Here is a 21532-nt window from a genome sequence, read left to right on the forward strand (position 1 = left end):
ACTTCCCATCTGTTTTCTCACAGGCAGCTTTGTGGGTGCTTTTATTACTGTCTTTACCCCCTCCCTCCCAGAGCAGGACCCCCATTTTCCATTCTGTGTTTTCCCAACCTCTCCTTAGCTGTGTACAGACTGACGCATTTATAATCGGTCCTTATTGTTTGAGACAAGCTCAGGCTAGTTTCCAACTCACTCTGTAGCCGTGAATGATTTTGAACTTCCGATCCCCCTACCCCTACCTCCCAGGCGTTGGTATTACGTGCCCGTGCTTACCATGGCGCCTGGCTTATACAGGGCTGAAGGCTGAACCTGGGACTTCATGCACGCTGGACAAGCATTCTACCGGCCAAGTCAACAGGAGTAAATCTTTAGGGGAGTGTATAAGGTGGTTTAAAGAATGCAACATTGGAGTCAGTTGGGCTTGGGTTCAAATCCTACCCCCGATCACAACAGTGACCTGGGGAAGGTCTCCTCAGCCTCAGGAGCCAGCATTTCCCTCCCATGTGTGAAGAACGGCTCATAAAAATATCTCATAGGAGCCATTTGTTGAGTCCTTGCTACAAAGTTCCGTGGACCGGGGGATGACTCCATTCCACAGAGGAGAGCATACAGTTGTTAAGGAAATCACTTAAGGTCCTGCCCTTGATGAGTAACGAGATCCCTCCTTGGCCCCTGCCCCATAGGGAGAGTGCTCAGTCTCCAGTGAGGTGGGGGGAATATAGCTTCCAGTGCTGGTCGGGAGGCTGGGTTGGGACTCAGAGATGGCTCTACTGCTTCTGCAGGTCTCTTCTGCAACCGAACCTTTGATGACTACGCCTGCTGGCCAGATGGGCCCCCAGGTTCCTTTGTGAATGTCAGCTGCCCCTGGTACCTGCCGTGGGCCAGTAGTGGTGAGTGTCCCCCACCCCTGCCTGATCCCAGGATGCTAGGGCAGGATGGGGCATGGTCCCCCTTCCTTTGGGACCCAGTTCCTGTACCCGAGAATGTCCTCAGGCTTCCCGGAGGGTAGACCACCTGCTTATGGTGGTGGTCGGATGGTCAGCGACGACAGGAGTCGGAACTGTCAGAGGTGTTCTGAGTCCGATGTTTGTGTGGCGGGGGTGGATAGGACTTAAGACAGCAATAGGACCCTTCTGACCTGGTGGTCAGCAAAGGATGCAGGAGGGAAGAACAGATTGTGGGGGGGCAGGAAGGTACCTATGGGGTGTTGTTTCTCTGGAGTGTGTGCATGTTTGGTGTATGTGTGTATGTGCATGTGTGAGTGTGTCTGTGTCTGGTGTATGTGCATGCGTGTGCATGTGATGTGTGTGTGTGTATGTGAATGGTGTATGTGCATATGTATGTGAGTCTGATATATGCATGTGTGTGTGAGTCTGGTGTACGTGTGTGTGTTTTTATATGTCTGATATATGTGCACGTGTATGCCTGTGGTATGTGTGTGTGTCTGGTAATGTGTGTATGTGTGTCTGGTGTATGCATGTGTGTGTGAGTCTGGTATATGTGTGTGTGTGTTTTTATGTGTCTGGTATATGTGCATGTATGTGTATGTGTCTGGTAATGTATCTGTGTGCATGGTGTGTGTGTATGTGTATCTGGTATATGTGCATGTGTATGTGTGTGTGCACATGTGTGCATATGTGTCTGATATATGTACATATGTGTGCATGTGATATGTGTATGTGTGCATGTGGTATGTGTATGTGTAAAGGGTGTATGTGCACGTATGTGTGTATGTGTGTCTGGTGTATGTGCATGTGGTGTGTATGTGTGTGCATGGTATGTGTGTGTGTATATCTGGTGTATGTGCGTGCATGCATATGTGCGTGCGTGCGTGCGTCCGTGCCTGTGTGTGTGTGTGTGTGTGTGTGTGTGTGTGTGTACATTACCTAGAGGTGCTGCCTTGGCATCTCCTGGCACTTTTAAAAGGTTCACAGGGGGGGCTGGGGATTTAGCTCAGTGGTAGAGCGCTTACCTAGGAAGCGCAAGGCCCTGGGTTCGGTCCCCAGCTCCGAAAAAAAGAACCAAAAAAAAAAAAAAAAAAAAAGGTTCACAGGGAGCAGTGCCCAAGGGCATGGTGGGCTGGCCCCTCACACCTTGTCCAGCCTACTTCTGCCTGAAGGGAGACTCTACACAGGGAAAGATCTGACTGGGTGGGTGGGAGAGTCCCTCCCTCCAGAGCCCTGCAGAGGGCCATGAGTGCAGTGGTAATTTCCGTGTCTACTGCTCCATCCCAGTCCCCATGCAAGGCTCCATGGGGGACAAATGTGTCAAGCGTTCTTGCTGGAATGAGGGGAGAAAAGACACTCTGTGTGTGTGTGTATGTGTGTGTGTACATGCATGCACACACGTGTGTGTTCATATGTGTGCAGGTACATATCTGTTACAGGTGTGGGGGTCTATAAGTATGGTGCACCATGTAGAGACCACGAGGACAATTTTGGGCTGTCCCCACAGATAGCCACCTTTGACTAGACGGCCTTATTAGGGAATCCCAGGGATCCACTTGTGGTACCCCCTTTCTTACATGAATGCTGTGGGGCTAAACTTAGGTTCTCAAGCTTCCACAGGGAGCGCTTTACAGACCCAGCCATTTGCCCAGCCAAGAGAAGATGCTAATGAGGTAACAAGGGTTAATACATACTGACTATCCATGTTCAAACCTGTCCTAATAGCTGCCTTGGGGATGGGCTTGTCTATATGAGGCAACCGGAGCCCCAAGAGATTTAAGCCTCTTGTTCCAAATGAGCTGGTGACCCATGGAATCCTGGGTACTCTTCTTAGCCATTTTCCTCAACAGAGACCAGCCTGTGAGCAAGCATAGGAATGCAGTCAGGCTTGACGAAAGCCAGGGGGTCTTCTTGGAGGAGGTGTCCTGGTGGTTCAGACATGATCTTCAGCACAAAGTACGGTCTTAAGGGACCCAGGCGGGGGTCTTATAGTGAGGCTCCACCCACCTCTCCTGTGCTACTCTGGACAAAGCAGATTCTAATCGAGGCAGGCTCCCAGTGGCTCAGCAGAGGCCCTTCACTCAGAATTCCTTAGCGCCCTTTGCCTGTGGACCAGCAAGACACTCACTTGTTGGGTCCCGCCCACAGCTCTCTGAGATGATTCCTCCCATTTTCCCTCTTGATGAGGAAGCTAAAGGACAGAGACACAACCATGGCCTTCCCAAGACGCACAGCTTGGTTCAACAGACCTGGGCATCAGTCTGGGAGGTTGGGTGAGGATCAGCATTTTGTTGTTCGGTTGTGGAGCCACCTTCCCGGGGAGCTAGGTAGCGCCTCGGCCCTGGGTCTGGAGACAGGTGAGTGGCCTGAGCGGCCTCCATCGGCTGGGGGCACGTTAGTACGGGCACTGGGATCCTACCCTTTTCCTCTGAGCCAGGTCGCCCCGTGGCTCTGCCTGTTGATGACGCGTGTGGCTGTGCGGTCAGGAGCGGTTGCTAGACCTCCCTGTGTTTGGGTTCGTAGGCTCACGCAGGAGCTAGAGCAGAGCCAAGCGACGTGGACGGGAAAGGATTAGAGATCCTGGGAGGGAAAAATAAGTCTCCATTCATTTTTTTCCCCACTTGCCCTACATACATACTTCTCACCTTCCTACGTGGCATACACGGTCCCTGCCTCTAAGATTTGGGACCTCAGCTTGGGCATCCTGGCTGAGCCTCTAGAGCCCAGGGAGCCAGGCCCGGGACAGAGCCTATCACTCAGCACTAAGCGCCCCCAGCTCTGCCTGTGCTTGCGACTCCATCCATCACCTTTAATTTTATTTGAGCAGGAAATAGGTCCTGGTGGTGCCCGTTTATGAGCGAACACGGTTTTATTGCTTTCTCCATGAAGATAACAGCCTCGCACAGGCCTCCACCGGCCACCCTCCCTCCCTTCTCACCAGGCTAATTTACTCCTTCCCACCCGTTTTTTGACACCCAGATCACCACCAGTTCCGCCTCCCCCTCTCTGGAGTCGGGGACCCCCAGAGACACCCAGTGGATTCACACGGTGCTATCTGTCACTGTACCTGAGGGGCTCCCTAGTCTCACCCGGGGCTGTGAGGGATGAGCTAGGGGCCTTGCGTCTCCGGAGCACTCTTAGCCTGCCTCAGGGAGCAGCTAGTGGAGATGCCTCACAGCCTGAGCCCCGGACAAGGAGACGACAGGGAGGCCTTGTCTCTGGTGGGTTCTCTAGAAAACATGCCCAGTGGGGAATATGAAAGGAATTTAACGGAGCTCAGCACCCCCAAAGGCCTGAGGAGAAAGAGTAGGCTTGGAGCCAGAGGTCCTCAAGTTGGCTGGAGTTAGGATAAAGAGGCTGTGACTGGAGCCCCAGACTCTGGCAGAGACCCCAGACTCTGGCAGGGGAGGGGAGAGAGAACAATGTGCAAGTTCTTTCTCTGTCATTTTAGTATCTTCTGCCGGTGTTGCCTGTTGACCAAACCCAGTAGTGACAGGCCAGAATTGTATGATGCAGGACTAAAGCCTTCTGGGGTTGAAAGCAAGGCAGAGGAGTGGGGGTGGGGGGCTCAGAAAGAACTACATTCAAACCAATGACTGCAGCTGATCGTAGCTGAGCTATGTCCCTGTCAGGAGCTAGGGACATGCTTGTGTGACTTATGTCAGGGAGCTGTATAGAGCTGGAAAGGTCAACTTTATGGCCCAAGCAGAGACAGGTGGGGGGAAGTCAGAGACATCTTTCTTGACAGGTGACATTGGGGCCGGACAGGGAGGACAGTCATAGGCAGGGTGGGGAGGGGGGATGCTCAGGGAGCACTTTGAACATGGAGTTAAGACCTCAGGCCTCAGAGGCACACAAGGTCCCAAGAAAACCATTCCAGGTCTTGCAGTCGGACCCTTGTTGTGGACTCGGGACCCCCGGACAGTGTAGAAAGAGCAGAAGCAGGGGAATGGGGAGAGGACGACGTTGGGAGGGAGAGTGGTCCACAAGACAGGAAGATGAGGTTTCTGCCTCCTTCTAGCCATCTCAGGCCCTTGGCAGCTTCATTTTCCCTCCAGCAGGGACCCAATCCTTCCACGGTCAGCCCGGTCTCATTAGCGGCCCTCTCCGGGTTCCTACCTGTTTGTTAGTTTAACTCTAATTATATGAGGGTCATAAAATGCTAAGTGGCCTATCACTCAGGATTCTCAGAAACTCTGATAGGTTGTCTCCCCTGGGCCTGGGAGCTTTTAGAGCAGGCCAGGGTTACCAAGGGGAGACTGAGGCCCAAGTTAGGCCTCACAGGATCTCTGGCCTCTGGGGGAGGTAGCAAAGCCTCCTCAGTTGTGACTGTCAAAGATCTACCACACCCCAGGCAGCTCCTGCTCACTCTCCTGGGAATCGTACCCATTTTATAGGTGAGGAAAGCTGAGAGCCAGAGAGGTGGCGTCACACCGCCAGTGCCACAGCTGATTAAGAGTGGAACCAAAAAAAAAAAAAAAAGAGTGGAACTTGAGTCTGGACCTTCAGAACCTGGCCTTTTCCTAAGTCTTGATCCTCCAGGCCTCTCTGTGTTCCTCAACCCAGAGCTGGCCCCCATATAGGAGGGGTGCCAGCCTTACTGAGCCTCATCATTTTCATCTGTGAAATGGGCCCCCCTCCCACACCCCACGGCCCTTGCCGGCCACCCCTGTTGCTAGGGTGCAGGAGCTAATAGATTTGTGAGCGGCTCTCCACAGCGTTGAGTGCCCGCCATCCACGTGGAAAGGGCGCTGTTTGATTACAGACGCCGAGACAGCTTCCGGGAGGCGAAGTGTTTAATTGGGGGTTTTATTTCTAGCACCAGGGTCTGACTTAATGAAATATCACTGGGCCTCCTGGCATGCGGCCGCCTGGTTGTCTCCTTGTATTGACTAGACCGAGCCAAGCCCTTGGCTGTGATTGGCCAGCTCCTCATGGGCCAGATAAAGCTGGGCTGATAAGCAGGGCTTTGCCCAGACCACCTACCTCCAGCCAAGAAGGGCATTCGGGGACCAAGGACTCAGCCAGTATCCAGCTGTGGCTTTTAATATTTGATGTGAATGAGGGCTCACTGACAGATGAACTTGCCGTCTGGGTTTCCCTGGGACACAGAGAAGCCAGAGAGGCGTGCACCACCTCCCTACAGCCAAGCTGGCCCTCAGCAGAGATGCCAGAACTATGCAGGCTGTCTGGGGGCCACAATGGCATGTGTGGAAATCCACACCCTGGCACCTGGCCACCATTGACTCTTGGGCACGATGCCAGCTGCTAAGTTTTGGCTTTTGGAGGCAGAGAGCTGCGAGTTAGAATCCTGCCTGTGTGTCTTCCTATCTCCACGATCCTGAACGGACGGACCTCTTGGTGTCTCAGAGGCTCAGTGTTTTCATCTGTGAAGGGGGGTTAACCGTGCCACCCTGGTGAGGTGGCTATGATGTTCCAAGGTGCGGGCATACAGTACGTATTTAGAACTTGATTCCGTGAGTAATTTGCCTTCAGAGGCAGCCAGCACAAAACATGTAGGGAGGAAGCCTACAATCGTACAGTGCCTCCTGTGTGCACAGTGCATAGAAGGCACAGTGCCTACTGTGTGCGCGGTGCATGTAGGATATTGTTCCTACTGTGTGCACAGTGCATAGAAGGCACAGTGCCTACTATGTGCATAGTACATATAGCATACAGTGTCCACTGTATACGTAAGGTACAGTGTCTCCTCTATGCACAGTACATGTAGGTGGGGTACAGAGCCTCCTGTGTGCACAGTGCGTGGAAGGCAGTGTATGGTGCATGTAGGGTATAGCTCCTATTGTGTGCATGGTACATATAGGGTAGAGTGCCCACTGTGTGCACCGTGTATGTAAAGTGTAGTGTCTCCTCTATGCACAGTGCGTGTAGGTAAGGTACAGTGCCTACTGCGTGCACAGTATATGTAGAACATGGTACCTACTGTATGCTGGGGTTTGTGCCAGCTCTGGGAAGAGTCTATTGCTGTGTTTTCTCCCTTCTCCTTTCTCCCAAGCCTTCCACTCCCTACCCGAATCCCTACTCCCTCCCATACAGACAGACTGCGGAACGGGCTTTGATACCAGTTTATTCCCACAAAATTGGCCCAGGTCCCCATCACCATTGAGGTGTGTCTGCAGCCAAAGACAGGTTCACTATCTACCAGAAGTCTGGACTCCCAGAAGGAATTTTAGGTATCCATGCACCAGATCACAGAAGTATTTGGGGACCTGAGGGTGGCCCTTCAAGATGCTAACATGAGAGCGTGTGCCGGCCTTCCCCAGCCATTTGTAAGCTCCTTAGAGATGTCCCCAGCCCTCAGCTCACTACTCATTGCTGGATGAGGTGCTGTCAGATCCTCAGGGGATTCTCAGAGTCTGAAAACGTAGCTTCCAGGCCGAGGAGATGGCTTAGTTGCTGTTTGATCAAAAGCACCCGAGCTTAGATTCCCAGCATGTAGAGTAGGGTGGGCCTGCACAGGGGAGGGGCTGGCTGGTCAGCTAGGCTCGCCCAATCAGGGAGCTCCAGCTTCAGTGCAAGATCCCATCCAAAAAGTAAGGTGGTGGTGGGGGAGACACCTGGCATCCACCATCAACTTCTGTGCACATATGCACATATATACATGCATATATACATGTCCCCACACACACACGCATGTGCACAACACACACACAGACATATACACAGGCACACACAGACACACACAGACATATGCCATGCACATACCACACATATACATACATAGATACACACATACACACAAAGTCACACACCATACACATATACACACATACAGACAGACAGACACAGACACATACCACACATATATACATACACAGACACACACAGACACTCACAGACAGACACACACCACACACATATACACACAAAGACACACACCATACACATATACACACATACAGACAGACAGACACAGACACATACCACACATATATACATACACAGACACACACAGACACTCACAGACAGACACACACCACACACATATACACACAAAGACACACACCATACACATATACACACATACAGACAGACAGACACAGACACATACCACACATATATACATACACAGACACACACAGACACTCACAGACAGACACACACCACACACATATACACACAAAGACACACACCATACACACATACAGACAGACAGACACAGACACATACCATACACATATACATACACAGACACACACAGTCAGACACACAGACACAGACACAGACACACAGACACACACACACACACACACACACACAAAGCTGATTTATTCCGATAAATTCCTCCTCCTCAAGAGGATCCCTGCTTCAGGGGGTATTCACAAAGGGAAGAGAGAAAGAAGAGAGGTGTGAAGACTGGGCACACTGGGCGCTGGGTGGCAGGGTTGGTGCTGAGAATAAGGCCTGATTGACAGGGACATGATTGCACTGGAAGAGGGCTGTCACAGGACCCATGCTAAGTCTCCTTGGCACACAACAATGGTCTCAGAAGCTAGGAAATTGGGTTTCTGCACTGAAAGTCTACCTCTGGAGGCAGGTGTCCCGTGGGTGTGCCTCCCACAGGACACAGCTGCTACTCTGCCATATGTATATATGCATATGTGCATATATATGTATATATGTGTATGTGTATATGTGTATATATGTATATAAGTATATATGTATATATGTATATAAGTGTATATGTGTATATGTAAGTGTATGTGTATATGTATATGAGTGTATATGTATATGAGTATATGTATGTATGTGTGTATGTAAGTGATATGTGTATATATATACATGTATATAAGTATATAAGTGTATGTGTGTATGTGTATATGTATATGTGTATATGTATATAAGTGTATGAAGTTATGTGTATATGTATATATGTAAGTGTATATGTATATATGTGTATATGTATATAAGTATATAAATGTATATGTGTATATGTATATAAGTATATAAGTGTATGTGTGTATGTATATATGTGTATATGTATGTAAGTTTATAAGTGTATATGCATATGTATACATGTGTATAAGTGTATATGTGTATATGTATATAAGTGTATGTGTGTATGTGTATATGTGTGTATGTGTATATGTGTATATGTATATAAGTATATGTGCGTATGTGTACATGTGTGTAAGTGTATATGTGTATATGTATATAAATGTATGTGTGTATGTGTATATGTGTATGTATATGTGTGTATATGTATATAAGTGTATGTGTGTATGTGTACATGTGTGTAAGTGTATATGTGTGTATAAGTGTATATGTGTATATGTATATAAGTGTATGTGTGTATGTGTATATGTGTGTATGTGTATATGTGTATATGTATATAAGTGTATGTGTGTATGTGTATATGTGTGTATGTATATATGTGTATATGTATATAAGTGTATATGCATATGTATACATGTGTATAAGTGTATATGTGTATATGTATATAAGTGTATGTGTGTATGTGTATATGTGTGTATGTATATATGTGTATATGTATATAAGTGTATGTGTGTATGTGTACATGTGTGTAAGTGTATATGTGTGTATAAGTGTATATGTGTATATGTATATAAGTGTATGTGTGTATGTGTATATGTGTGTATGTGTATATGTGTATATGTATATAAGTGTATGTGCGTATGTCTACATGTGTGTATGTGTATATGTGTATATGTATATAAGTATATGTGTGTATGTATATATGTGTGTATGTATATAAGTGTATGTGCATATGTGTACATGTGTGTAAGTGTATATGTGTGTATAAGTGTATATGTGTATATGTATACATGTGTGTATATGTGTATATGTATATATGTATATATTAATCTTTTCTTAGTGACAATCTCTCCAACTTAACACTTACCAGCCATGGCCATCAAGGGCTCCTGGTTGCTTCTGTACTCTCCCCATTCCTTTCCACAGGGCCTGCCACCCACAGCCCACAGCTGCTCCTTCAAGTCTTTTGGCTTTTAAAATATTTCCATTACATCGATTTGACCATTTAGGGGACGCACGTGTGACAGCATCCATGTAGAGGTCAGAGGTCAGCTTGTGGGAGTCGCTTCCTTCCTCCTCTCATGTGAGTCCCAGAGATTGAGCTTGGGGCAGCGGGCTCGGTGACAGCCCTCTCTACCTGCTGATCCATCTTGCCAATTCAAGTTGTTCAGTCTTACAGAATTTAAATCTACAGTCAGCCCCTGACTTTGGCTGCCCTCCTCATTCCCCTGTGCTAATTCCCCTCCTTTGACTCCACCCCTGTTGCTTGTCCTGGGTGGAAGATTTAAGTCCTCCTGTAGGGAGGCAATGGGTGAGCCTTTCCTAGGTACAGTGAGCACTCTGCTCTTTTACATGGAGTCTGGGGCTAAAAGTCACTCCTCTCCGTCAGGTCCACTAGACAGGTCCACTGTAGGATGTAGTGGGTTTGCCTAATGTCATTGTGTTCTATGGTTAATTCGGGTCCCCAAAACTGTTTGCCCCAAAGACTAGAGAGTCTCTACATTAGACATTGAGGGACACTGCCCCACCCCCAGTTAATTCTGACTGGTAAATAAATATGTCAGCAGTCAGTAGCTGAGGAGAAGACACGAAGGTGGGATTTAAGTTCCCAGGGTTGAGGCCACCACGAGAAGGGGAGAGAAAAGCCACCATGAAATCGAGAGGAGAAAGGAGAGCCACCGTGGGCTAGGGGCCAAGAGAACATGGCCCAGGGGGCTGCCTAATTAGAGCTAAGAGCTCCCTACATGAAGCATAGCAAATATCTTGGGTTATGGGTAAGAGGTGGATTCTAACGGCATGGAGGGAAGGCGGCTGCCCAGATATTGTACTGACTAAGGCGTATTACAATATAAAGACAGTCTATGTGTCTTTCATCTGGGTGCATAAACCATTAAGGCGGGAAGGAATCCCGTGCCAGGACTTTTTAAATATTTTTTGACCATAGTAGGCCATGATGGGGACTCCCCAGCACCCCAGTATTCAAGCGACTGTGAAGACCACGGGTGGCAGCCCACGCCAGCTCTGTGGAAACGGTGTCAGGTGCCTGTAGATTTCCCTTTCCGCTGCTCTTCTCTGAGAGCTGATGGAAGGTAGGGCCCAGAGTGTTGCCTTCTTTCAGAGAAGCAGATCTCCAAGAGCTGTTTCCTCCTTGAACATAGGACCAGGGGTTACTTGAAGGAGCAAGCTTTGTTTCCCCGTCTGAAGGGAAGATCTTCAGGAATGATAGCTATAACAGCACCTTGTGTTCCTTTTAGAGGTCTTTAAAAAGGAAGTCTGATTCTCCTCTGGCTGGAACTCCCTGGGCAGCCCCATGTCTCCTCAGACTGGGACTCCCTGTGGTCGGCCATGTCTTCTCAGACTGGGGCTCCCTGGGTCGGCCATGTCTCCTCAGACTGGGACTCCTGGGGAGGCCATATCTCCTCAGACTGGAGCTCGCTGGGTAGACTGTGTCTCCTCAGACTGGGGCTCCCTAAGTAGAGGTTGCTTTGTTCCCAGTCTCAGGAGTTTAGTATGAGCTTTGTTCTTAGACTTTTCTGTCCCCAAAGAACACAGGAGGGCACGGGACCCTGAATCAGGAAGATCAGAAATCATGGAGGGCGGTTGTGATCGGCAGGGCGCTTCTGCTCAGCACCAGACCTTGTCAAGAGTGTGATTTGGGGCTGGAGGATAGGACATAGTTCCACACTATTATCTTGTCTAAAAGGCACAGATTTACTCAACTGTGTCTTTGGGTGGCTAGGAGAAACAGCTGAGGGTGGCTGGGTCATCCTCACCTTGGTGATCCCTTCTCCTATACCTGGGCCATGATGGGTGCTGCCTGCATGCATGCTTGCGTGTGTCTGTGTGTGTATGTGTGTGCATGCATGTGCATGCATGTGTGCATGTATGTGTGGCATGTTTGTGTGTGCATGTGTGCATGCATGTGTGTTGCATGTGGGCATGCATATGTGTTGCATGTGTGGCATGTTTGTGTGTACATGTGTGCATGCATGTGTGTTGCATGTGTGACATGTTTGTGTGTGAATGTGTGCATGCATGTGCATGTGTGCATGCATGTGTGTGCATGTGTGTGGTACATGTGTGCATGCATGTGTGTTGCATGTGTGGCATGTTTGTGTGTGCATGTGTGTGCACGTGTGTGTGGTGCGTGTGTGTGTTTGTGTGTGCATGCGATTCCCGTTACTAACTCAGAAGAGTCAGCTCTATTGAAGCAGGGTGCCCCCAAGAAGGGAAAGGACAAGGACAGCCTTGGGTGGGCTGCTCATCTCTAGGCTGAGCCTCAGACGTCATGTCTCCCTGCTCAGTGCTCCAAGGGCATGTGTACCGGTTCTGCACGGCCGAGGGTATCTGGCTGCATAAGGACAACTCCAGCCTGCCCTGGAGGGACCTGTCGGAGTGCGAAGAGTCCAAGCAAGGAGAGAGAGTGAGCTGAAGGGTTCTGGGCCTGGGAAGGGGCAGCTGGGGCTCTGCTTCCCGGAAGCAGAGGCTCTAGGCATCAGGTGGGGTGGCTGCTGTCACATCTTCAGTCCCCCTGCTTCTGGTGACTTTGTACCTCTGCTGTCTGGCCAGAGGTGGTGTGTATTTCCCTTGGAGCCAGGTCACAAACATCCCTGGACCACTTCCATGGGTCATTCTCTTTCTTGATTCTGGAATCCCGAGTGGGGCCCTAGGTCACCTCATGTCCTTGGACCCCAGAATGAAGCACTTGGGGTCCACAGGCCACACACATCCTCATGTCCCTCTGTGCACACAGAACTCCCCTGAGGAACAGCTCCTGTCGCTGTACATTATCTACACGGTGGGGTACGCACTTTCTTTCTCTGCCTTGGTCATCGCTTCAGCCATCCTTGTCAGCTTCAGGTAAGGAGGAGCTCGAGACTGGGGGAGGGAGGGCTGTCTCCTGCTCAGTTCCTTAGTAGAGGAATTTCAAACCAAAGCAACCAGAGAGTCCTGCTCTCTGGAACTTTCTGGAAAACATGAGGTTGAAAACATGCACACGCAGACACATATACACACATTAACATATATCACATACCGTATACATACATATCACACATACCACAGACACATATACCACATACTACACACACACACACACATACACACATACATGCACAGACACATACTCGTACACACACCATATATATATCACATCATATACATATACACAACATATACCACACACACATAAACTATATATATGTGTATATATCACACAATACACATACATACCACACATATCACACACACACATACACAAATAACACACACACCCCACACATACATACCACACACACAACACACACATACTACACACACACACACTCACACACACATGCACGCGCACACACACGCACACATAATATATATATAACAGTATAACAGCGGATGGTAAGATGGTGGGGAATTCCAAGAAGTCCCATCCACTATTACTGACAATAATCAGTAATTCAGCATGAATTTTGGAAAGCCTCAGTGATCAGAGATTCCGTCGTCTTGAAACTTGTCAACTCCAGTGAAAAGTTCTTTCTTCGCTCTGACCTAGTCGAGGAGGAGCTGGGAAGCAGCTTCCTGAGCTCTCTGGGATAAGTGAGGGGAACTGAGTTTAGGGTCAGGAGAATTACGAGGCCAGAAACCTCAGGCTATCAGGCATCAAGAACAGGAGAGGCGGAGCTGGGGAGATGGCTCAGTGGCTAAGAGCGTGTGCCACTCTTACAGAGGATTCCCATGTACCGATGCGGGACAGCTCAGCTCACAGCCACCTAGAATCCCAGCTTTAAGGGATGCCCTCCTCTGGTCTCAGTGAGACCCGTACTCATGGGCTCATACCCCAACACGCATACACGTTAAGAATAAATATTCCATAAAACCAGAGGATATCGTGTTTCCCCTGTCTCTGAAGCATCTGGTATAATACAGGACATACAGTCGGGCTCAATAAAGGCATTCACTGGATGAGTGTCGTGTTAGCTACTCTTATGTACCCAAGAGATAAATGCAAGAACGGTTTCAGAGTGGAAGCATTTGTCTGAGCTCATGATTTTGGAAGGTTCGGTCTTTGACCACTGGGTCCTCAAGGGATTGGCTAGAAACTCATGGTCATGAGAGTATGTGTCCGGGAGAGCTGTTCATCTCCTGACGGACAGGAGGCAGAGAAGGGGGAGGGACTAATGATTGTATATCCTTCAGAGGCCCTCCTCCATAGTGACTGACTTCCTTCAATTTGGCTCCGCCCCCCCAAAGTGTTCACCACCCCCAAAGCAGTGCCACAATCCAAATCTACACACTGCAAAGATAACTCACATTCAAGTCACATTGGATACCCTTTTATTATGGACGATTTCAGAGACTCAGAGGTATAGGGGCAATACCTATAGAAATAAACGCTTACAACTAAGGCATTTTGAGCCGGGGGCATGGCTTAGCAGTTAAAGCACTTGCCCCATGGATGTGAGGACCGGTTTCAGCCACATGTGGGCATGGCAGCTCACCTGTAATTCTAGCTTCAGAAGGCCAGGACAGGATCTGCAGAGCAAGCTTGCTAAGCAAACTAACCATATCACCAAATATCACAAGCAGGGAGTGGTGGTAAACAGCTATCACCTAGCACATAGGTCAAGGCAGGAGGATCGCCACAAACTCAAGGCCAGTATGGGTTCTTTAGTGAGTACCAGGCTAGCATGAGCTGTACATCAAAGCCAAGCACAGCCATCACATCCTCACGTCCACCCCCAGAGAGCTGATCCTTGCTGGTTAAGGGCTTAACGCCCATTCTTTCTCGTTCCCTTGAACTCCTTTGCTTAGCCTCCATCACAACACCCAGTGTGGTCTGCTGACACTTTTAAGCACCCGTATCCTGCTGTGGTTTCGAGGGTGTGGGAGTCCATCTTTACGTTCTCCTAAGATCCATTCAGACGCAGGTAGTCCCTATCTCATTCATTTGAGCCATGCCCACCCCACCCCACCCCCACCTTCCTCTGTCACAGCGTGGTTTGTGGATATTTGATGTGTTTTGTGGGTTTTTCTTTCTGAATCACGAGCCTTACAACCATGGGACTCTCCTGTGATTCCTGTCTGTGTATTTCCTTCTGCATACCCCTAGAGGTAAAACTACCACCAATCACCCATTGCCTGGCCTTTAGAGTTTGGTTTACTAGTGTTAGGGTATTGCCAGGAGGCCACTGCCAGGTGGCACTCCAGGGGCCACCAGGAAGGAAGGCCTCACCCACATTTAACATTTTTCAGAATTAAGCGATGTTAATCTATAATGCATGGAAAGGACCCTCTTAGGACTGTAGTTTGCTTATCCTTGATCCCTAGAGAAAGTAAGTGGGTTTTTTGTTTGTTCAGGGATTTTTTTTCTCCCCTTTTTGCATTTTAGTCTATGAATCGCTTGTTCATTGCCTTTTTAAAAAAATTAGTTTATTTGTTTTTTTGTGGCTTATTGTCGGCATTTATCTGGGTATTAACCCACTTAATAGTAGCCATACTTAATCTAAGTATTAAGCATTAATAGAGACACACTTAATCTATGCTCATTTATCGTTCCATGGTGCCGTTTACACTCGGGTATTCTGCATTTAAATGAAACAAAAATCGGTCAACCGAATTGTAAAACGTATCGATAAGAACTATGGATTAACAAAAGTTAATATTATCAATCGATAGACACTAACTTATTTTTTCATTGAAGGTGCCACAAGGGTCCCCGGCTTTGTAAGTCAGTTTCTGTCATTCACATCCTCTTGTATTGGTCTGTTTGTCTACCCTAGTCCCAAACCACAGGGCCTTGTCTCCTAAAGATTTAGTAGAAAGTTAAAGTCTCAGGCCAGCAAGTTGGCTCAGCTAGTGAAGCTTCCTGCTACCAAGCCTGACGACCCGAGTTTGATCCCTGGAATCCACCATGAAGGAAAGAATTGGCATCTCCAAATTTGTTCCCAGGTTTCTGGCAGGCACACAAGTGGTCAGACATGTGTGGTCCAAAACACACACACACACGCGCACACACACACACACACACACACACACACACACACACACACACAAAACCAATTAATGGAATAAAATGTTTTTTTAAAAGGACAAATAAAAATTAATCCTAACTCTCTGGCTGCAGAGATAACCCCAGTGGGTTAAACACTTGATGATCACTGTGAGAACCTGGGTTCGAATCCCTGGAACCCGTGAGAAGCCAGATGCGGCCCAAGGGGAGGGAGATCTGGCTGGGGGCCTGTGTTTGTGGCCTGGCTCTCCTGCAGTGACACAGAGAAGACAGAGACAGGAATAACTTAAGAAACTCAGGGGTTAGCCAGCCTGGTGTGGGGAGTAGTGGACAAGAGATTCTGTCTCAAACGAGATGGGAGGGGAGGATTAACACCCCGAGATGACCTCTGACCTCTGCACATGCATTCACACTCACACACATGAACATGCACACATAGGTGCAGGTTTGTACGTACACACGGAGGCATCCTAGCTCTCTTACAGCAGAGACTCCTACGTGGTGATTCCTTTTGCGTGTCGATTGTTTTGAGCCAGCGCCTCGTGGAATCTGGGCTAGCTTTGAACTTGCTATATGTAGCTGAGGCTGGCCTTGAACTCCCAATTTCCCTGCCTCCATCTTCCAAGTGCTGGGATTGTAGGTGTGCACAGCCATGCCCAACTGCGGGTTGTTGTTTTGCTGAAACCTGGTCTTGCTTTGTAGCCTAGACTTGCCTCAAACTCCTGATCCCCCTGCCTCAGCCTCCCGTGTGCTGGGATTATAGGAAACGGCCACTTGATGGCCCACGCTATCCCTGACCCTTAGCTATTCTTTGTAAATCTTTTCAGTACCCTGAACAAAGTCGACATTTCGTTACAGATGTCTGAATTCATTATTCAACATGGGCGGTGTTCAACAGTGGTGGTGGCATTTTTGTTCATGAGTATGTCCCATGAATTTAAGACTTCTCTAATAATTTTAGGCCAATTTTATTATGTTGTCCATAATAACCCTACCAAAACCCCTTGTTGGAGATAGTTTCTGGGAATTAAATAGAACCTTCTGGATGAATCTTCCATTTCTTTTTACTGGGTATTGCTATAATGTATTAGGGAACCCATCGCTGGACCCTTGAGTCGTTATAGTTCATCCGTACATTGTTCTGGTGTTTCTCTGAAGATTTCATCTATAAGCTGTAACCAGTTCTGGTTCACCTCCTCCATGGCCCTGTTGTAGTACAGAGATCTGTAGTCATTAGCGGTGACACATCTTCGCTCGGCTGCTGAATTTAAAGGAAATAGTCGCCGAGTTCCTCCATTACGAATGATGTTGGCTCTGCTGGGGAGAGAGCCTTTATCAAATGAAGTGCCCTTAGGTTTCCAGTTTGCCACAAAGTGGTGTGTGTGTGTGTGTGTGTGTGTGTGTGTGTGTGTGTGTGTGTGTGTGTGTGTGTGTGTGTCTTAGTCAATGTTTCTACTCCTGCACCAACACCATGACCAAGAAGCAAGTTGGGGAGGAAAGGGTTAATTCAGCCTACACTTCCTCACTGCTGTTCATCACCAAAGGAAGTCAGGACTGGGATTCAAGCAGGTCAGAAAGCAGGAGCTGACACAAAGGCCATGGAGGGATGTTACTTACTGGCTTGCTTCCCCTGGCTTGCTCAGCTTGCTTTCTTATAGAACCCAGGACCACCAGCCCAGGGGATGGTACCACCCACAATGGGCTGGGCCCTCCCATCCTTGATCACTAACTGAGAAAATGCCTTACAGCTGGGTCTCATGGAGGCATTTCCTCAAGGGAGGCTCCTTTCTCTGTGATGACTCCAGCTTGTGTCAAATTGACACACAAAACCAGCCAGGACAGTGTGTGTATGTGTGTGTGTGTGTGTGTGTGTACATGCATACATGTATGTGCTCTTCACATAGATTGCACACCAAACATGTGGAAGCAGAAGAGAAACATCAGGTGTCCTGCTCCATAACTCTCAGATTGACATATTTTTTTTCTGTATTTGCTTGAGAACAGGATCTCTCGCTGAACATAAAGTCAGACTGGCAGCCAGCAAACCCCAGCGATCTCTGTTCTCCACACCCCATCCCCACCCCAGCACTGAGGTTACATGTGTGCCTGTTTGCTTTTTCACAGGAGGGTTGGGGAGCTGAACCGAGGTCCTCGTGCATGGGCAGCCAACACCCTTACCCACTGAACCCCCTCCTCAGCTCTGCTACACGCTTTTACCTGAGAGTATACATTGTACCCATTTCCTTTTGAATTCCTGCCCTGTGCCTAGAGTCACTCTGCTCCAGAGAACAATCCAGAAACATCCTGTCCTAAAGAATCAAAACTCCCGTTGGGAAGACGGATTCTGATACATATGTTGCTTTGGTTACCCATAACTATGAAAGACCGTACCACAGCAAGGGGCGGAAGTGAGCAGTGACTGCCCAGTTGAGGGCCTCGTAGAGGGACAGGGCATCAGAGATCTTCAAGGTTGTGAGGGAGAAAGACATTCTCAGAGGAGGAAGATGTGAACATAGTCCCAGAGTTGAATACTTGTCTGAGGTGTATGTCTGTGAGCTGGCCAGAGAACTGGTACTGGCGGGAGAGTCAGTGTTGGCCGTCATGCCAGGAGTAGGCTCTGCTTCCTTTCTCCTTTAGACACTTGCACTGCACCAGGAACTACATCCACCTGAACCTGTTTGCGTCCTTCATCCTCCGAGCACTGTCCGTCTTCATCAAAGACGCTGCCCTCAAGTGGATGTATAGCACGGCTGCGCAACAGCACCAGTGGGATGGGCTCCTCTCGTATCAGGTGGGTGGCACAGCCCTGGGGAGCCTGGGAGGGGAAGACATTGGTGAAGGAGTCCACTGCATAAGCCTTGGGTGGATAAAAGCAAGAATAGCTCAAACATGGCCTTAGTGAGTTACTGTCTGATGGGCGAAGCTATCCATAATGGGGAACCCTAGTGTTATGGAAATCTACCATGGGAAACTCCTAGTCTGATGGCAGAGGCAGTACACTGTGGAGAGCCCCTAGTGTGATGAGAGAGGTAGTTTAACTTGGGGAGTCCTAGTTAGGTGGGAGAAGGGAGTTCACCATGGGAAACCGCTAGTCTGATGTGAGAGGCCATCTACCCTGACAGGCCTAGTTTGATGAGACAAAACACCTTAAGAAGCCCCTAGTCTGATGGAGGAGACATTCAACCATGGAGAGTCCCTAGTGTGATGGGAGAGGTAGTTCAGTACATGGAGCCCCTAGTCTGATGGAAGAGAAAGTCTACCATGAGGAGCCCCTAGTCTGATGGAGGAGGCTAGTCCACCTTGGGCAGGTAAGAGACTCTGCTGTGGGGAGTTCAGTCTGATACAGGGACTTCTCTGGTTGCAGACCAGAGTTTGAGTCCCAGATCTACCTTGTACTGGTTGTATGCAAGTCCAGACACATCACATGACTTCTCCAGGGCTCGGTTCTCCTCCCAGCCTGGGGTCAGCAACAGGTGCTTTCTTCTCAGGAAAGGGAGGGTTCAACGACCTAGAGCAGAGAGAGTTCCCAGCAGTGACCCATGCCGTATGAAAGCTCCATCATCCCATGGTAGGACAGTGGCCAGGCCAGGCCATCGAGGAGTGACGGGTGGGGCAGGAGGCAGGGCTACTGTTCCCACGGGACCCTTCTTTGCCCCTAGGACTCTCTGGGCTGCCGACTGGTGTTCCTGCTCATGCAATACTGCGTGGCGGCCAACTACTACTGGTTGCTGGTGGAAGGCGTGTATCTGTACACACTGCTGGCCTTCTCGGTGTTCTCGGAGCAGCGCATCTTCAAGCTGTACCTGAGCATAGGCTGGGGTAAGGCCCACAGTTGTTTACCTCACCACCTCCATGGAGACCTGTGTCAAGGTCTGGAAGAACCCACCCCAATATATATATATATGTATATGTATATGTATATGTATATATGTGTGTGTATGTATATATATATGTATATATGTGTGTGTATGTATATATATGTATATATGTATATGTGTATATATGTGTGTATATATGTATATATAGTGTGTGCGTGGTGTATGTGTGTGTATATATATATGCATACACATATATACACATACATGCATACATACCATATATGTTTGTGTGTGTATATACATAGACATAGACATCGTATACATAGACATTATATACATAAACATCATAGACATGTATCTTTTCTTAGTAGATGCTTTCATTCTCATATGGCCAAATATCACCCCTACCCCCAACCCCCTTAGCCCTGACCCCCACTAGAAGTCAGGAACTGTCTTCAGATACCTCTTCTCCTGAGGTCCTATGGGAGCGTGCTTCGTACCCCGTGGAGGGCAACCTGAGGTCCAGTGGGAGATGCTACATCCTGGGCCTCACAGTGGGCAAGTGAGCGGGATACGGGCTAACATAGGGTACCATTTTGATGAGGAAACAAAGGACCCGAGAGAGCCAAGCTGGGAGGGGTAGCCAGCTGAGCAAAGGAGTGGAGTGTGGATGTGCCCGGAGCCCAGCTGGATACGTTCAAGCCAAAAAAGTCTACTGAGAACCATCGGGTCTTTTTTTTCTTCTGGAATATCTCTGGTTGTATTTCTACCTCTTGTATCATGGGAGCCTCGTGGAGGATGGGAAGGGTTGCAGTTCAGTTGGAGTGGGGCCGGGTGGGTTGTAGCCCTGCTGTAACAGGGAGATAGATGGGGGCAGCCCCTCCTAAAGGCACCAGTGGGATGGACAGCACCGGGGACAGAGAGGAGACAGGCCTGCGCTCAGCCCTCCTTAATCTGCCCTTGAAGTTCCAGAGTTTTCTCCCCAGATCCTTCTTAGCCTTGGCTTCCAGAGACTTCTCAGCTTAGCCACAGCAGATTGTGCTCTCCCGTCCTGATCCTGCTCAAAGTAGGAGATGAGGGAAGGGTGACAGGTCCTTCCAAAATGCCGCTTGGTGCTGGAAGCATCCTCCTCACGAGAGGTTGCCTGCTCACCTTCTGGGAAGCCACCTTGGGTTTTCAGCCCCTTGGGGCCCTGCTCTCTGGCCATCTTGGCTCCTCTGCACCCTTCCTGTGCCCTGCTTATTTTTTCTGGTGCTCCTCACCACCTCAGGTTGAGGAACTCTAAGGGGGGGGGGCAGTTAGTGTGACCAAAGTCTTAAGGATCCTAAGACCTGGAGAGCAATGGGGCCTTAAAGAGTAGGTATTGGGTGACAAGAGGCTCCTAGCTTCCTGGCTCTGGGCCTCATCTACATGTCAAATGCAAGTCTCAGCTTCTGCTTCTCACTCAGCCCCCTGCTGACTCTGCTGAGGAGGCTTAGATCTCCGTACAGATAAAAGTGGCCCTGGCTTCGGGGTACAGAGATCCCTGATGGTCCCTGCCCTTCCTCTTCCTAGATCTTTCCTTCCTTCCTAAGCCTCTCTATCCTGCTAGGCAAGCCCATCATCAGGTGGAGCATCTGGAGAGCCCTGATGCTCCCTAGGGGTAGGGGCAGGGGCAGACCATTAAGGAACTCGGGGAAGGGCTTCCTCCGTGTGGGGGACAAATAGTGTCTGTCCATTCTGGGAAATAACATCAGCGCTGTTTGTATCTG

General features: G+C 48.9%; 1 protein-coding gene across 1 annotated transcript in view; it reads left to right on the top strand.

Annotated features, from left to right (window-relative positions):
* Glp1r (glucagon-like peptide 1 receptor) overlaps positions 1-21532 on the top strand; it is a 38230-nt gene that overhangs the window by 6298 nt on the left and 10400 nt on the right. The window contains exons 3-7 of the mRNA NM_012728.2: positions 780-887; positions 12266-12384; positions 12715-12821; positions 18601-18754; positions 19623-19782. Coding sequence (NP_036860.2) covers positions 780-887; positions 12266-12384; positions 12715-12821; positions 18601-18754; positions 19623-19782 — 648 coding nt within the window. The remainder of the gene's footprint in view (positions 1-779; positions 888-12265; positions 12385-12714; positions 12822-18600; positions 18755-19622; positions 19783-21532) is intronic.

Source organism: Rattus norvegicus, chromosome 20 (assembly GCF_036323735.1).
Source record: "Rattus norvegicus strain BN/NHsdMcwi chromosome 20, GRCr8, whole genome shotgun sequence".
Lineage (NCBI taxonomy): Eukaryota > Metazoa > Chordata > Mammalia > Rodentia > Muridae > Rattus > Rattus norvegicus.